General features: G+C 39.9%; 1 protein-coding gene across 2 annotated transcripts in view; it reads right to left on the bottom strand.

Moving 5' to 3' along the window:
- Positions 1–19005, bottom strand: part of FSTL4 (follistatin like 4) — a 229182-nt gene that overhangs the window by 196669 nt on the left and 13508 nt on the right. For both annotated transcript variants that reach the window (XM_062002672.1, XM_062002673.1), the window contains exon 2: positions 18214–18247. In XM_062002672.1, the coding sequence (XP_061858656.1) occupies positions 18214–18247 (34 nt within the window). The remainder of the gene's footprint in view (positions 1–18213; positions 18248–19005) is intronic.

Below are 19005 nucleotides of genomic sequence, written 5' to 3'. Positions count from 1 at the left end.
CCCTGGGCTTCCCTTTAGATTTGCTCTCATGAGTTCACCTAAGGATGTCAAGCCTTTTTCTTTTGCAATACTCTTCAACAGTAAAACCACCTGCTCTGAATATGTACATAGGGAAAAAAGTGCAAAGCACCAATAAGCATCAGCAGCTGCCCAGTAACTCATAGAGAGCAAATCTACCTCCTAGGCTCCTGGCCTCCTGCAGTTCACTACAGTAATGACTAATTCAATCAAGATTTAAATCAGTAAGCCAAACTAGCCCTAGGGCCTTTTTTTTTTTTTTTTCTTTCCTCCTTATTCCAAAAGCAGGTCTTTTCCAACCTAAATAATTCTGTGATTTTATTATTTGGTTGTCTTTTGTTCTACCTAGTGCTCCCTTTCGCCCTAATTGCCACAGGACAGAAATTGTATCTCTCTGACCCTCTTGCGCCTCCTGCCAAATTTCCCTTCCCAGCAGCAGGCAGGCTCCCTGGCAGCCTTTTCATCTTCCTGCTGCTCTTTTTTCACAAGTGATCCCATTCAACTTTTCTTTAGTCAATAAATTTATTTTCAGAGTGCCTTAAAGCTTTCTCTTCAGAGACCTGAAGGATCACTTTCTCTGCCCATCAGCTCATGATGCAATATTGCAGTGCAGGCACAGCAAGAACCAATGCTTTTGAAGGGTCAGGCTCTGCAGAAGATGAAGCACAATATCTGAGGGCTGGCCCTGCAGCAGAGACCTCTCTGCTCTAGTCTGGGTCAGACTCAACCTCCACCTCAGACACTGAGAGCCCTGACATTCTCCAGCATCCTTAACACACACAACATAAGGCCAGATACAGACAGAATCAGTTTTTCTTTTTAATTAGGTTCCAAAGACCTAACGTCTTCACACAACTTTACACTTGATGTCTGACAGTACCTGGCATGCTTCATTCTGGAACTGTGTCAGGGAAAGAAGCTCTGCTGAGTGAAGTCAGAAGAGCACAGCTGATCATTCTCCTCACCTGCTCCCCCAAGCATAGAAATCCCCATGAGACAAAGAACCTCTCCAGGCCTCTGATGGGCAAACTGTAGTCCTGCTTCATGCATTTCCTTCTGCTTTTCCATCAGTCAGGGACAATAGTCTTAGTGAGACCTTGCCTGGCCCTACCTGTTCCAGTAATGTAAATGAGAGATGTGTCCTGCAGATATCACAAGTGATGCTGCTGAGAAACATTCAAACCCCACACATCAATGCCAGGCAAGTTCTGACCCAACCATCATGGTGATCCTTCCCAAATCATAAAAAAAATTTACCAACTTGCTGTAGTTGCCTTGATCTGCCACTGGCCCACACAGTGTTCCTCATGCAGAAAGCTACTGCCTGACAGATCACAATGTTTCACTGGCACACATGCATATAGTTTCTTTAACAGCTTTATTTTAGAGATACCAAAATACTTCAACCACTCCACGCGATGTTTCGAAGTTTACTTAGTGTTATCCCCATTTCACACATGAGAAACGTTACTGTGATAAAGAAAATACAGCGGCTTTTAGGATAAAAATTCCAACAGATAATAAAATTCAATATAAAGCACAGAAATCCATCTAAAACCACATATATAGTCAGCATAAAGATACACAAAATTCCTGTTAATTCCTATTATTTTCAAATGGGACTTATTTCTGAATCTGAGACACTCAGCTGTAGGTATCAGGATCAATACATCGTAGGGCCTCCAAACTCATTAAGACCAAACATTAGGATTTGCTTACTGGTTACAGTCTGACTTGACAAAAGTAAAGTAACTTATCAATAAAATAACTGACTCAAATCCAGTAAATCCATACATTCAGCACAAGTAGTGCTGATACAGGACAAAGTGTTGGAGCACCAGCATCCTGGAGGCGCCAGCATCTCCTTGCTGCTGTTTGCACTTACAACTACTATTAGATCAATTGATATTACTTTGCTTTTAAACTTGCCTAACTGAAATCATGTCAAAGGCACAAAATAGCAACCAAACAGGGTTTGCACACAGAGAAAGTAAAGCATACCAAATCACTCAGACTAATATAGCTTTGGGAATCAATAGTAGTATTTTTACCCAGTCTCATAAATTTCTTCTTTGCTTCTGCTACTGGAAGTACTAGAATAGATGGACTCTCTCTGGCACCAAGAGTCTAATTCATGGTATTTCAGTTTGCTTCTGCAAAAGCTTTACAAAAGACACTACGTGCCAGGGTCACGGCTCAGCCTTCAATGTATCAGACACTTTGCCACGCTCCTAATCTTAAAAACAAACAGCAGCAAGAAATGGTAACAGATGCTCCTTTCTGTACACTTCTCTCCTCCAGGAGATACCCTACAAACATGCCACAAATTAGTCCTACCTAGGGAGAAGAGTTTTCTTCACATAATGCAAAAAAAACCCCATTTCCTTCTTGAGACAAGTAGTTACACAAATAACTGTAGGACTACAACTCACACACGTTGGCCTGTCTCCCTTAGAAGCTCACATCTTTCTTGTAAACGAAGTGACTCCAATTACAGGGAAAAACACTGAAAGCTACACTCTGCTTTTGGAGAATATTCTGGTACTTAGGTTTCTTGCCTTTTTTCTTAATATATTCATGTAATTTTTATTATTTGGAGATCACCAGAGTCTATAAGGTTGGATCAGCAATGACAACAGACTGCCACTTGCAAGCATTGACAAAGACCAAAGAGATTTGCTACCCCTCTGTAATGAAAAAGCCATGTCATGACTATTGGATTACATAAGATAGGCATTTGTGACAGTATCAGGAAGTTAAATATTATCATAGTTAGTTTTAAATTTATTTTATCTAAGAAATAGTACCATCTTTGGTGATGTTTGCCCTCCAGTGAACCACGTTTTTATGTGTTTATTCCTATCAGAGGATGCAGAAGACGATAATCTTCTTGGGAAAGAACACCCAAGAGCATGACTAAGAAGTGACTAATCCTTTTTAAGTTTTTCTATCAGAATTAATTCCTATTAAGTTCTGAATGAAGTCTCAAGACAAGAAACAAGTAGAGAATTGCATCTAAAACCCTTGCAAGCTGGGTGCCAACTGACAGCATAGGCCAGTGTGGCTATATAAACATCTGCAAAGAGCTCAGATCTGCAAATGCAGCATCATACCCTGATAAACATAGTCCAGTCTGAGTACCTGCTCCATGTATTTTCATTTCTAACAGCCTAACTCTGAGGTAAGATGATACTCTGGGTGAAATAACACCTCAGGAAACTAATGCAGAGATTGTGCTACATATTAGTCACTCAGCTGCAGCTCCTATGCTGGCATCCATACATGGAGTGGTCCTGTTCTGTGTGACAGTGAGAAGTCAGCAGCACTTACTGCTCCTTATGGCATATCTCACACATTGATAGTCATGAACCCTGGCCTCCCACTCTAGAGGATGATATGAACTTCTCAACAATCCTAGAGGGCACTCACAGCAGACAGAAATATGCTGGTCCCAGACTCCACTAATGTCCCACTATTACCGTGCATCCCCAAAGCTTTTGCTGCCAGATCACAGACTCATCTCAAGTCCATCAGTCAGTATGCATTACATTAAACACTCTCCACCAAAGCTATCTTTATTTTTTCATACAAGAAGGAAATATTTAAAAAAAAACCCCTCAAACTAAAAGCAACAAATCTCAGAAAAAGGAGATAAGGACGGAAGACCTGAAATCCATTTTTATCCTGATGGATAGCAAACATATAATTACATTTACTGCAAAAACAGTCTTTTTAGTTACCATGAAATGTCAAAATTCGCAAATTCTGTTCAAGACTAAAGTGAATTCAGCATCTGATGATTGCCATTAACATTCTAGACCTGATGAATGACTTCTGTGCTCAACAGCTTCCCAGATATCTTTCTCTTAGTTGGCCTAATAAAAGATATTATTACCTCTCTCTACAAACCTTGATGTTCATATTCTAGTATCTGGCAAATAACTAGCAGAGAACCCATAGATTTGTATCTGAATTTAAAAAAGAAAGTTTGGGTGCTCTCTCCAAGGGCTAATTGAATCTTGTTAAACAAAACTCAACCCTTTGGCTTTAGAGAACCTTTCCAGTATGATCATGGGTATATCCCTAAAAGTCTCAGACCACCTTTTTGCCACACTGCATACCTGATGGAAATGGTGGTGGCATCAGTAGTCTTTCTAATAATTAAATAGAAATACTAGTATAAGCGGTATTTGTGTAAAATAACACATTTATTTATATGCAGCTTGCATAGCATCAAAAGGTGAGGAATCTGTTTCACTATGGATCTTGACAATGCTGAGCTTCATCTCTGTTCATGAGGAAGCAAAACCAGAAATCATCCTTTCTCACCAGCAATCTGTAAAAAATTAACTTTATTGTATTTAAGTCACCACAAGTTCCAGTTTTAGGAACTATTAGCTCTATTAGTTCATCTTACCCTTGCTTATATGGACCTCAGCTATAACTAAAGCTACGAGGTGCCTCTTTACACATTGCACGTGGGATTTTGCAAGGGTGAGCTAAAAACTTGTCATTTGAGGTTGGGTTTTTTGCTTGCTTCTTTTTTTTTTTTCAGTTGCAAACTCAACAGAACAGTTCCAACCAACCACTTTAACTACTTAGTCACCTAAAGCCCCTGGAGCCACCAAAGTCTTCTCTTCTCACCTCAGGAGCAACCAGTCAGCATGGCTCACAGCAGGACTTCAGGAAAGATCTCAGGGACCCATTGCCACCTCCTCAGAGCCCTTCCCAAAAGAATGGGTTTTCAGACAAATCTTTGTCCCCAGAGCAGCAGAGGAGAATTCTAAGCTAGCAAAGGAGTGTGTGTTTGTGTTAAGAACAATATTTACTGTCTAAATTAAAATAAGTGCACTATGTTTAGTTCCCACTGACAGAGTGGCTGGATATTAATGGCTCTCCCACTAGAGCTGCTTCTCACCAGAGAGCACCATTAACATCATCCACTTGCTGATCAGCACATCAGCAAAGGGGGCATACATGCACCAAGTGTGCTTCTCCCTCCACTCTCTCCTCCCTACTTCCACTTAACTTCTTGAAAGGAACTGCATTGCTCTTTTGACAGAAATCCTCTTGTCCCATGGGAATACACTGACCAAATGAACAAAAGGTTTGTTTTAAGGAAGGTCTGAAAATTACTGCTACAAACTCAACAGAAGCAAAATAAAAACTCCACCAGAATGCTGAGTCAATATTGATTTCTGCATGCAAAGGGAAATTAGTTGCAATCTTTTCATGATTTTCATCACATTCCTGTTGTTAAATGAATACAATAAAATGTGTTTTGGTTATGTCATTCCCACTGCTGTGATATCGGAAACTGAAAATAATTATCCAGGTTTCCCAAAGAGAAAAACCATGGCAAAGTCCATGTTCGTGCACATGTATTCAGCAAGGCTAACAGCACTGTTCTTCTGACAAGACCAGTCTCATCCTTCAGTGAACAAACATCATCTTGTGAAATAATCACATTAGAGCTTCTGCCTGATGGAAACGCAGAGGGGCGAAAGAAAAGACTGAGGGCTGTAATTATTATTTCTGTTCTAAAATACTAGAGGGTGATCAGTTAAAGATGTCTGGAAGATGATGGGGTCATCTGATCAAGAGCAAATAAACAAGCCCTGATGAATACACTTCCTTTGAGGGGAGAATTGCAATCCTTGATACACAGATCAGCAAGGATTTGTTCTGGTGATGTTATTTATATCGGGTGAACATTAAAAGGTGGTAAAGAGTTATTTTCAGCATTGTCTCACATTCAGACACAAATCTTTTTGAAGTTCACTCAAAGCTGATTACTTCGCCAGCATCTCCACACCTCCCAGAGATGCATTAGGATGTTCCAGTGATAATTGCAAACTGTGACTTACTGAAAATGCTCAGTTCGCACCACCTCTAATCCAGCTGAACTGTTTTGCATATATTTAGAGGTGTCATCCAAATGTGAACCTCCAAAATGCATTTATTATATTTCCAAGAGAACAAACAAGAGGGCTTTGTGCTGCCTCTGCTCATTTACTGCTGTCTCCATGTGAGATTCCCCTCTAATTAAGATGCCTTGTGGCACTGAGGAGCAGTCAAGGCTTACAGGATAATTTAATGTACTTGTAAGGGCTTTGACATATTCCCCGTAATGTGCCTTAGAGTAAGGAGTTGATGCTTGCTGGTTTTGAGACCAGCAGACCACTGTAAACTGTGACATTCCTACATACAGTAGACATTCTGCAGCCTAGGCCAGCCAGGTCACTATCCTGATGACAAAACCAACATTTTTGGAACAGCAATTTCTCTTCGACTCTGGCTACTCAACTCCCTAAATCAGAAACCCAGCACACCGGTTCAGCCACACTGAGCAACACGAAGCAGAGCAGAGGCTCTAAGCTCTCCTATCCAACAGACCCACTCATGGGCTCATCCATTAATTTAGCTCAGTTACCGGCTGCTGCAGAGGCTCACTGTTTAAAGTGCTATTATATAGTTAGGAGAATATAGTTCTTCATCTATTGGAGTGTCCTTTCCTATGTCCTTAGGGTGACATAGTTATTTCACTGTTGGACAATGTTGAGATACAGCCTGGATCCTGACTCCTGCACGCTAGGCAAGTCCCATCAGCATCTCAGGGTGCAGAAGCACTCACCTCACACGCTCAGCAGTACATCTGCTCTAATTGCAACAACCCTCTGCTTTCATTAACTATTGTTTTTTCTGTACAAACATCTCTGGCAATGGATCATCCCTCATTGACACAGACGCCAACAGAATTGGACGTGTTGATAACAGCTGAGAAGCTGCATAGGGCTGCTTCCAATTTCTGGCTTCACTGATTCTGTTCCCAGAGAATGAGGTTTGAAACAATGTTGATTCTGCTAAAAGCAGTTGATGAACTTCTGTATTTAATGGGTAATAAGAGTTAAAACCTAAATATGACTATTACATAATTTAAGGAAAACTTACAATTTGGGGAAAATAAATACAGATAAAAAGAAATACTACAGAAACAAGTCAGGAAACTCCTGTTAAAAGAAGAGATAATAAAATCTAACTCCAGTTACTTCAATAACTAATAGAAAAGTTAGTGTTTAAAACATTTAAATATGAAAAGTAAAGAAGAAAAACATATTACAGGCAATTTGCATCACAATTTCAATGGGAGGAGAAAAACATAGAAGAGGCATGGTATGTCACCATCACTTGCTTTGCAGTTGCAATGAGAAACTAAATTGAAACCTGACATTTCAAAAAATTTGCCATTCTGAAAATGTAAAACATGACTTTTTTTCTTCTGTGTTTTATTTTCTAAGCAAGAGCATAACTTTCTTCTATTATCTTCTGGCTGCACAATGTGGCTTTCATCTGTGGCCTTTCCACCAACTACTGCATACAAAAAAACCACAGGAATAGACACTTACTGATAATCTCAGGGCTGGACCAATGTGCTGAACAAATTTAAAAGTCAGAATCCTACTTATGACTTTGGAAGGAAGAGGCTTTGAGATCTATAGGTCCAGAATCACTTTTCACACATACTAATTTCATTCTGGTGAAACATGTTACTAGACAAGTTTCATAATGTGCCAAATAGTTTGTCACTATATTAGAAAAAGCAGCTGGGTTGAGAGTCAGCCCTACTGATTGCCACATCTTTGGGGCCATTGTAGCAGATGGAATGTGGAAGTTCAGCAGAAAAAAAGGTGACCAAAACTGGAAGAGTAAAAAGAGTGACAATAGTGAGGGAGTGGCAAGGCTAGAGAAGGGAACAAGATATAAGGACCACTCTCATGTTACTTCATAAACACACATAACATCCATCTTCTGTTACATGGAAAACAACAAACTTCTCTAATGTTCTTCAAAAGATCTCATCAAATACAAGCAAGCAAGCACCATGGCATGGGTAAATAACAACTGCCTCATGACAAACAACATAATATTTGTGGAAAGCTATTAAACTTGGATTCCTTATCTCAGACACTGGAGCAGTTGCAGACTCACCAATCAACTCTGCTGACTAAATACATATTTATAAATACTTTAGCTGCTTTATTTACCCAATGGACCAAAATGGCTTATTCATTCTGTTCTAGTTTTATTTGGATCTATCAAGTACAGTAAATACACAGTTAGATGCATAATAAAAACTCCTTCAGAAAAGTAATTACATTACCTTATACACAGTAGATTTTTCTTTCCCAAACAAGAACAACTAGGCCCTTTTGCAGGCTCCTAAGTTCTTATTAAAAATATACTGACACACACTAATTACTGAGCTGAAATGTTGTTGGAAATGTAAAGTCCAAAGGAAACATTTACAAAGCAGAGCCCTATTTACAGCAGCCAGGGACATGGTTATGGCACCAACTGTTTGAACCATTAGTTCTCCACATTCTGTGGCATTTGGTAAAAACTGGATAAGGTGGAAGAAGATAAGATCCACAGGTAAGTACTACAAGAACCACTGATGCTCACCTCAGACATTGCCCTGGCGAAGCGAGGCACCTCCAGGAGAAGAGGCCAGGGCACCATCAGGGCCAGGATCCCCACCTGTAAAGCATGATGCTCCAACTAGGCTAGTCCAGGTTGACACCTCAACACACTGTAACTGCCACAGGGAGAGGCTACAGCCAACCGGCTATAAGTGCCTGAATTAAGAAAGCACATAAAGGGTAATTTCTGTTGTATTTTATCTTGTATTTGGGCAGTGAGTTGAAGCTCTGAAAATATTAGCCTAATTGCTCTGCCTTATGGTTAAAGCTCAGTTGAGGAAGAAATGGCACTTTGCAACCAAGTAAGTACATAATTGAAAATATACCATGCTCTTACAAATTAAGCAGACTAGTAGCACGTTCAAAAATCGCTAGTCAAAAGCCCAGTTGAGCCCATAAGTGGTCCCGGGCTTGGGGTTTTCAGGCTCAATGCCCAAGTTACTTATTTTGCTAATTTCTGAGATGTGCCAGATAAACTGACTTGTTGAAGAGTATTTGCATATTATGTTACACTGCCATTATCACAGACATCTGCTGCCAGGTTGGTTTTTTTTCATTCAATGCTTACAAGGAAGTTTATTTTACAGCTGAACTGAAACCTCAGGACTTCCAATGAATTTGCACCTTTCAATATTATGCGCAAGCAGCATGTGCCCTCTCCATCCAAGAGAGGCTTCCACATAATGCAATGCTCTGTGTAACAACAGTATTTCAGTAGAATTAAGTGGCTGGTCAGAAAAGAGGGATTTCCTACAAATAGCAATGCATCACCTGGAAAAATAGCCAACACGACTTCAAATCTCACTTTGAATTTTAACTTGGCTGGTTACATGGATACTTAAGTCAACAAAAGCCCATTTGTCTGAAAATCACTCCTCCTAAAGACCAGTTGGCTTAAAAAGACCAGTGCAAACTAGTCCTGCTTTAATGCTTTGGGTCAGTTGGAGATAAGTGCTTTAGGGGCTGAAGACATAGCCAAGATGAAATTTGTAGGACAAACTGGTATCTTCTAAAAGACAGCCCCGTTTAGCTGGAAAATGTAAAGAAGCTTGTCGAGTCCAGGGATGTTAGGGAAAGGAAAAATATTAAAGTGGTTATCTCTCTGGGAAAGACAGGTAATTTACAGGCTGTGGAGCACATATATATGATAGGGAGAAGTGAAAAAGAGAAAGATAAACTTCCCTGTGGAATAAAACTAATCTATTAAGCCCTATCCTCATAAAAATCTGGCATTTGAGCAGGTAAGAGGTCATCCATCTCAGGCAGAAGCTGGTGGCAGCACGACCTGTTGGGACTGATCTCCACAAAAGCATGGATGATGCCCTTGACATGTCATGCTATGAGACATGGGCACGAGGCAGACATGGCCAGAAGTTCCCCAAGAGATGCAGTGCTCGGCACCTACCAGAAAAACCCCCTCTCCTTTCAACTCCAGAAAATATGCTTATCTATATTTCAAAGTTTCTAAGTGATGTGAACTGATGAGCAGGAGTTTGGATACTACATGCTTACTGCTGCCTACCTCAACATGGCTGATTTTTTTTTTTTGCATGCTTTTGACTTAAAATTCTTAAATAGTCTGAAGTCAAAAGTCTGTTCAGTAAACTCTGCCTTGCTGTCAACTGCTCTGATAAGCCAGGCTGATGAAGTTGGCTTCATGGTGTGTATTTTGGTCAAAGCTGTAAGTCAGCATTTCATGTGTGATGTAACTGTCTGTTAAAAACCCTTAATGTCAAGTGATTTAAGTTTCCTAGAGACAAAATAGTTCAAGGAGCCTTCTGGCCCATGCCAGCAGATAAGGCTATAGTATCACTGCAGGTCAGTGCATGGTCTATATGACTATATACATATTTCTATACATCTCAATATCATTCCTCATATCACCTCCTGTAAGTGAGCATCATGAGGGACAACTCTACTATCTTCCATTATCCCGCAGTAGAGCTAACTGCAGTTTGAGATTTCTACATGTCTGGTTATAGGATCTGATGCTGGTTTGCCATATCTGCCCCTGGATACTAAATACAAGGAATGTAGGCAATTGCAGCACCCTGCCTTTTTTTATTTAGTAATTTCTCTTTGTGTGTCAAGAGACAAATTTGACTGATCTCCAGCTGTTCCCACATGCTCAAATTAAGAACTGGGACTTCTTTAAAAGTAGGGCATGGACAAGCAAGAGTTGCAGTGGGCAGCACAGTGTGGCAATGAGCCTTGACACTACAAGCAGCTTATTCAGCTGCCAAAATCAGCACAATTCATTCTGCTTTCAGATGGAAAATGAGATGTCTTCAACACATCCAGCCTCAGCACTCTGCATTGGGGATACCTATTTATGAACTAAGGTAGTATGAAATATATACATTATGTCATATATTCCTGTAAATCTTCACAAAGTGTCATGATCTTCTGGCTTATCTCCATGTTCTCCCTCTCCTCACCCTGGGAACTGAAGCCTGGCCACTTCCTATACACAGCCACAAGCTCCTTCCTCCAACTTGCTACTGTTAACAGCTGCTCAGTTTCTTGGTGCTCGAGAAGTTTTTGCTTAAACTCTTTTGGGTTCATCAATCTGCTGTTCTAGCAAAGCCACATACTATTTTATTTCTGCCACAAACAGAATCTATTCCTCCTCCTGCCCCAAAGTTCTTAACCACAGAATACGATATACCAATTTACAAGAGCCTTAAGTCTACAAAACAATTCTGCTTCCATTGGTCAGATAACTGGGCATGCAATGGCTTTCCTACATTTGCTGGCAAAGATGGGCTAAACTGTGGCTGCATTCACATTTTCAGTGTTTCATCTGAATGGACAAAGAGTCATTTGGAGGCCAAACATAACCACTAGAACAAGCACTGATCGGTTTAGAAAACAGCTCAGAAGCTCCCTGACTGAGCTGCAAGTCACTGCTCAGTGTTTGCAGTTACTCATCCTTGTCCCATGCCCTATACATGCACATGCAATACCAACAGCTAGTATGACTGTCCAGAAGCATGCAGATTCATTTACTTCTGTGCCTAACACTGGCTAATGATTTATTTGGGGTTCTTCCTCCTTCATGTTTTTACTGCCTCTGTTAACTTCTGTCATTTTGAATCACATAATCTGTTGAGCTGTAATTAAAAACCATTACTGACACACATGAACAAATCCTGCCCCTTCCTCCCTCCCTCAGTTTGGGTTAGTCTGGCTCTAAAGTTTTTTAAAGTGCCTTGGGCAATTCCTTGAAAATATTTTTACCTTCAGTATTTCTACATAATCCCCTGACAACACTGCAAAGTTATGCATTTCCACTGCATCATGTGGCTCTGAGGAACTACAGGCCTGGCAGCCTTAGTGCCAGGTTATGGAGCAGATAATCCTGATTGCCATCATGAAGCACATACGGGACAACTAAGGGTTCAGGCCCAATCAAAATGACTTTATAAAAGGCAGTTCCTGCTTGACTAACCCGACCTCCTCTTACAAGAAGGTGACCTGCTTAGTGGATGAGGGAAAGGCTGTGGATGTGGATGTCTGCCTGGACTTTAGTAAAGCCTTCAACACTGTCTCACACAGCATCCTTCTGGAGAAACTAGCTGTTCATGGTTTAGGCATATCAACTCTTTGTTGGGTGGAACACTGGCTGGCTGGCCAGGCCCAGAGAGTGGTGGGGTTAAATCCAGTTTGGGGCTGGTCCCCAGTGATGTTCCCCCAGGGCTCAGTGCTGGAGTCTGTTCTGTTTAACATCTTTATCAGTGGTCCGGATGAAAGGATTGAGTGCATCCTCCATAAGTTCATAGATGACACAAAGCTGGGTGGGTACATAGATCTGCTTGAGGGCAGGAAGGCTCTTCAGAGGGACTTTGACAGGCTGGAGTGATGGGTCAAGGCCAATTGTATGAGGCTTAACAAGGTCAAGTGCTTCAACCTGCACTTGGACCACAACCACTCCAGGCAATGACACAGGCTTGGAGCAGAGTAGCTAAAAAACTGTCTGGCAGAAAAAGACCTGAGGGTGTTGACAGCCAGCTGAACATGAGGCAGCATGTGCCCAGGTGGCTGAGAAGGCCACTAGAATCCTGGCTTATATAAGAAATAGTGTGGGCCAAGCAGGACAAGGGCAATGATTATGTCCCTGTACTCAATGCCAGTGAAGCCATATCTCAATCACTGTGTTCCGTTCTGGGCCCCTCACTACAAGACAGATACACTGAGGTGCTGGAGTGTGTCCAGAGATGGGGAACAAACCTGATGAAGGTTCTCAAGAATAAGTCCTATGAAAAACAGCTGAGGGAACTCAGGGTGTTAGTGGGAAGAAAAGGAGGCTGAAGGAAAACATGATCATTCTCTACAGTTACCTGAAAGGAGCCTGTAGCAAGGTAGAGGTTGGTCTCTTCTCCGAAGTAAGTGACAGGACAAGAGGAAACAGTCTCAAATTGCAGCAGTGGAGGTTTAGATAGGATTTTAGGAAGAACTTTTTTACAGAAAGGTCTATTAAAACACCAACACAGGCCACCCAGAAAGGTGAGAGTCCCCATCCAAGGAGGTATTTAAAAGTTGTCTAGATGAGGTGCTGAGGAACATGCCTTAGTGGTGGACTTGTCTGTGATGATCTTAAAGGTCTTTTCCAACCAAAATGATTCTATGATTCTACTCTATGTATTTGAAGAATAATATTCAAGTATGATGAGATACAAAAAATAATGAGGAACTGCAGTTTCTCAAACTTAAGAGAAATGGGAGCTAAACAGCAAATTAATATTCTGACACAGTCAAATATCCTTCCCCGGGTAACAGATTGCTATTCACTGTCAACATATGCCCTGAAGAGCCAGAGATAATAAAGATTTCTGTGAAAAGTAAGGAGCTGAGATGGACAGGGCATAAACCTTTGTTTGATGTAAAGACTAATTGTAATCAGTATAATACATATGGAAAATATTTCTACTGTGAGCCTACAAAACAGGTATTTTTAATGTAAAACCTGTACTCTGAACTTCTGAAGCACATCCTGAAGATACAGCTAGCACACTTTTGAACATCCAACTATACATTCACAGTATATATGTGATAAATATACGTATCTGTACATCACAATCTATATGTCGCTAGGATAGCCAGACAACCAGGATCCTGGGGTTACAGCTGTTCTGAATGAGCAGCACAGCCACTGATTTTTGGTGGGTTTTGACCAGGTCATGGTGAACAAACCCAAATTTCTTGGACTGCAGTACAGGAAAAGAACAGGGTAGGAAATTAATAGGTAATTTACTACAGAATTACAGATGATCACTTCATTGTGTTAGTGAAGGGTTTGAGGAGAGAAACTTGCTATTCCTGCCAAGTTGTGAGAGCCTTTCATCTTCCATGGATAGGTGAAAATTTGAAATGTGTAAAAAAAAAAAAGGACAAAGTGACTAGAATTTCTGAAGGGCATTACTGTTTTATAAACCATGAGTTAGTTTTTCATCTAGAACATAAGAATTGATGTCAAGTGGCAAGTAATGAAATATTTCTTAAGCTGTTGGCTGAATCCTCCACCACAGCTAACTGATACAGCCCCAGAGATTTTTCAGTAAAACCATGGCAACTTGAGAAAGTTCATGGTGTGCTATATTCTATTGCTCTTCACTGTGATCAGGAGATACACTATAACAATGAGGTTTGTGTAGTCTTAATACATACATAAATAAAACAGGACATCCAGAATACAGAGTCTGTGAATACTTCAGAGGTTTCAGGCTTTTAACTCAAAACAGATAGTTAAAAGTTCATATCTTTGTGGTAGCATGATGTCATCCGTCTGAATAAATCTGGAGCTTCATCTCATTTAATAAGATTATATGGTCAAACAGAGTGGAAGCAATCTGCTTCAACATTTCTTGGCTGAATGGTTTCAAAAGCATCTTTTGACACTAATTTGTTGAATGGGTGATTGCAAGCAACACAAAAACAAATTAAAAGTTTTAAGTGCTTGGGCTAGACCCTCAGCTAGTAAAAATCAAATGTGGCCCATTAAATTCAGCACAGCTTTGCTCATCTGTATCTACTGAAGATCTGGCTCTTTATGATTAACTTGACTATGCTTGGGCACAGAGATATACTCAGCAGGCAATTTATTCTAGTTCTAAGCATCCTTTAGCCTTTACACAGCCAACAGGAGTAGAAGCATTTGTCAGCTCCAGAGCTGCAGAATTACTTCCTGTGTTCTTGCAAAAAAATTGTTGGAGAAACCACCAGAGGCTCTGTTCTGCTAGACAGGGAATTCGGTCATGAATGTGTATGGCTTTTACATACATAAATTGTGTGGTCTAATTTACAGAAATAGATCAGTATCACATTAATCTACAGTCATTATACAGTGAAAACTCACCAGTCTTTAAAGTTAAGCTCTGACACTATCAAGCCAAATGCTTACAGGTGCTCCCTTTAGAACTCAGTCCAGAGCTTCTTCCAATTTACCATTATGCCTTAGTCTTTGAATTTTGTGCTGCATGCTGTTCTCCATCCTTTTGACCAAATACGTGTTGGCTCCATATGATCTGCACAAACTGCTGCTTTTCCCAGCTCCCTACTCGTGTTTTACTCTTTGCCATCTGCTCTGCTGCACTACTTCACTCTCTTGGGCAGCTTATGTGAATGTGCAGGTTAATATTTTTGCTCAGTTTCTCTTTCCTGTGCACTAAGGGCAAGTAGTGTACAGGAACCAGTAACAACACTAACACTTGAAACCATAAAGAAACATATGGATTAAATAATGGAAAAGTGTTAATAAAAATGGGAAAGCTGAAGAACTGAAAAAAAAAATCCGATCTGCTGTAACTTGCCCCATAGATTTAGTTTAAAAGAGCAATATAAATATATGGTACTCAAATCCTGTGCTTGTTTACCACATATGCTGTGTTTTCTTGAGGTTTTGTTTCTTTTAAGCTAGCAACACAAACATCTGGCACCTCACATCATATTCTGTTTTCCATTACAAGAGCACAAAACAGATGGAAACTGCAGTGACCTGTGGGTATGCGTGACCCCCAGAGCAAAATTTGAACTTGAGCTTAAACACAATTTGGGAAAATATTCTTGCAGCTTCTAATCAACTACCAGAATGAGAGTTTGGGGGTTAAAAGATCATTTTTAGTAAAAAAGGGTAATATTTGAACACTAGTTAAGCATCCCAGGAACAAAATGGGATGGATCTGCAGACATTTAAATTCAGAAGGAAATCAGTCTTCACACATCACAGTAGAAGATGACTGCCAACTGCAGTCAGGGAAGCATCTCCCCTTCGTACCATGACAATTAAAATAGCATGTAATTATAGCTGATCTAGTGCCCACAGAAGTCAAAGGAAAGCCATTCACTGACAGTAATGGGTTTTGGAGCAACTTCAGCATTTCTCCAGCATATGTAGTCCTGACACTTTGGGAACCAAAAGCCAGCTTAAATACACTCATCCTCAGCTAAAACAAAAGTGTTTTCAAATGTCTGTCTTTCATCTAATATAAACACAGTGCAGCACGATTGACCATCAATTGTCTATTATATGGACTTTTTTTAAGGAAATATGGCAGATCACTATTTACCCATAGACCATTTTACAACAACCAAGGCTTCGTTTCCTTTGAAAAAGAGTGTTTGCTTTAAAATCTAAAGGATTCAAACTTTTTGTTCAAAACAAAAAAAAAGAAAATTCTGAAATGTGTAAACCAGGATTGCCCCTCCTTTGCCCAAAAGCTCTTTATTTATCCTGGTTTATTCATGAGTGTGGGATAACAAAAGCAGGCATAGAACAAGTTTGGCACAGCTCTCACCTTTCCGGTGGCTTCTATTGGATATTTTTAGGTTTCAAAGTTTATCAGGTTTTCAAATACAAAGCAAAATCTTTCACCAAGGGAAGGGTACAAGCATAATCACCAACCCTCAAACATTTTCCCATCATCTAATTCCCTCAGGAGAAAACCATTATCTACAAAAATTGCCATTTTAAGGAAAAAAGTCTCAATCTTCTGATCGCACCATACCAGAAAACGTAACAAGTCCTTTTGTATGCATAAAATATTTTGATACTCCTGTTATTTTTTTCTAGTACTGAGCAGTATCTGCTCTGCACACAATACTGAAGAGGTTTCTGAAGGACGCTTTTGTCAAATTATTTTATAGACATTATTGAGGACTAACTCCAGAGAGGAAGGTACTTAATCATTGCTGAAAATCCCCAGGTAACTCCAGACATCCATAGGCTTTTGTGACTAAGACTTATTTACTATGTTTGTTATCATTTTCTTGACATCTGAGTTTGCAGTTCTTCAGACACACTTAACTATTCACAAATTGTGTTGCTGGGCATAAACCCAATTTATATCTAGACCTTAACTCCAACTATTGTCCCCTCCTCTCACTCCATCCACATATAGAAGTCTTCTGACAGAGAAGTTCATAGTGTTTAATTCATTTCTGAAAAACAGTTATGGTTTCATTCCTCCAAACTGAAGTCAAGTCTTACCCATCCTGTGAAGGCAATGAGAAATCAGTCCAACTGAGCCAATAAATTTGATGTATAGAGGCAGTGATCTCAAAATCAACCTATTACTCTGAAGTAACATTTCTCCAAGCACCCACATGATCTATAAATTCAGTCCTGCTTTCAACAATTGCTATATTTAAGTTCTTGTAGATGTTGGTTACCTTCATGAGGAAGGAAACTTTGGAGAGCCAAATCGTATCTGAAACAGGTCTTCCTGTGTATTTCCACAAAATTTTATTCATGAAGTTCATTTTTACAAGACTGGATTCAGTCTCATCTATAATGAACTATACCACAAACTCTATGGCTACAGTAGGACTGAAATGTCTCCACATCCAGGATGCCAAGATGCTCTTCTGCATCTCAAAGCAACTTTGAGCCATTCAAGAGTCCTCCTCAGTCTGAAATCAAGTCAAGTCCAATAAAACTAGATTTCTCCATGAAAAGTAGCAGAAGTTTAACCAAACTGGCGATCTGAGCCTTGGGCTCACAGCAAAAAAAAAAAAAAGGAATAAACTATTTATGCAGCAAACCAGTGGTAGTTACAACCTCTTCCCAATGTACAAGATGCCTGAAGCAATTAAAGAAGCTGCTGGAACAATCCAGAGGAATATATTAATCTGCTGAACAGGAAAGTGCTACCCACTTCACATTCTACTGAGACATATGAGGCGAGCAAGTGCCTGATCCCAAAAACATCTGCTAAACAAAATCAAAATTAACGATAACCAGAATGAGCTCTTTGATGGCCAATTCTCCCCCAGCTGCTGGGAAGCAGCAAAGAGCCACTCACAGCAGCAGCCAATTAGTTACTAATGTAAAAGAGTTTACAGGAGCAGGATCTGAACAAAGAGCATTGGTACAACCCACATTTAACAATCCCTGCACCTATGGGTGCATTTGCAGTGTGCTCATGCATAGAAAGCCTTGTCTGGACCTTTTTCTCCCTAAAATGCTCTGAGGTCAGAGTTTAGATCCTCTGCTAGCACCTCAATACCACCACACTGTTCTGTGCTGAAAGAGCAGCTTTTTCACTGTAGAAAAAATAATCTATAATTTGCACCACTAAGACCAGCCAGGAGGCAGCCTCTTTGAAATCCCACAGCAATACACTTCCAAGTGTGCAAACTCATGTTTGTTGCAAAAAGTTACTGCAAGAGTACTCTATACCAGCATACACATTGAAAGAAAGATATTTCATTTTCCTACCTTTTCTTCTTGTAACTTCAAACTTTCTGGAGTCCTATAAGGAAAAAGAGAAATTTTGTGGGTTTGTATTGTAAATACAAGAACTGTTCAAAGACAGCATGAACAGAAACCACTAAAAACATTAGTCATTGTCCTAGTGAAGCATCTGTAAAGCTCTACACAATAAATGAATAATTACAAGTATACACTTCAGTTTGTCCACAGATATTTAACAGATCAATATATCACCTAAAATGATTTATCATTCTGTGATAAGTTACATGGTAGAGTACAATATCTTTCTTTAAAGTGGATTTTTTTTTTCCTCTATTGATGTTAAAAGGGAGCAGCCAGGAGGGTTATTATTACTGTACCAAGGATTTAAGGTCAAAGAGGGAGGAGCAATTACAGATATTTTTAGCAAAGACTTGTTCAAATACCTGAATAATTTCAAAGCAACCAGACTACTCATGTTTAGAGCCAAGGGCTCATTTCAAACTTTGCACACCTACAGCATTTGCCCTATTTCTTGCAAAGCACCACTACCATTCCTAAAAGAAACTTTTTAAATAAAAAGACATTGTGTAACATCTCAAAAGGCATTGCATTCCCAGACAACACTAATTATACTAATGGTGAGATTCCAAAAGAATAAATATTTAATTTCAAGCAGTAACATTATGTGTTAATTACAAAGACTTGCAACCAGTAATACTAGAGTCCTCCATGATTCCAAAAGACCATCTTGCCTGCAGTCACATTGAAACAGATAGCACCCGCTGATGGATGATGCAGGATTAACTGGCACTGAGT

The sequence above is a fragment of the Colius striatus genome, chromosome 9, assembly GCF_028858725.1.
Source record: "Colius striatus isolate bColStr4 chromosome 9, bColStr4.1.hap1, whole genome shotgun sequence".
Lineage (NCBI taxonomy): Eukaryota > Metazoa > Chordata > Aves > Coliiformes > Coliidae > Colius > Colius striatus.
This window is presented reverse-complemented; position numbering and strand designations above follow the sequence as displayed.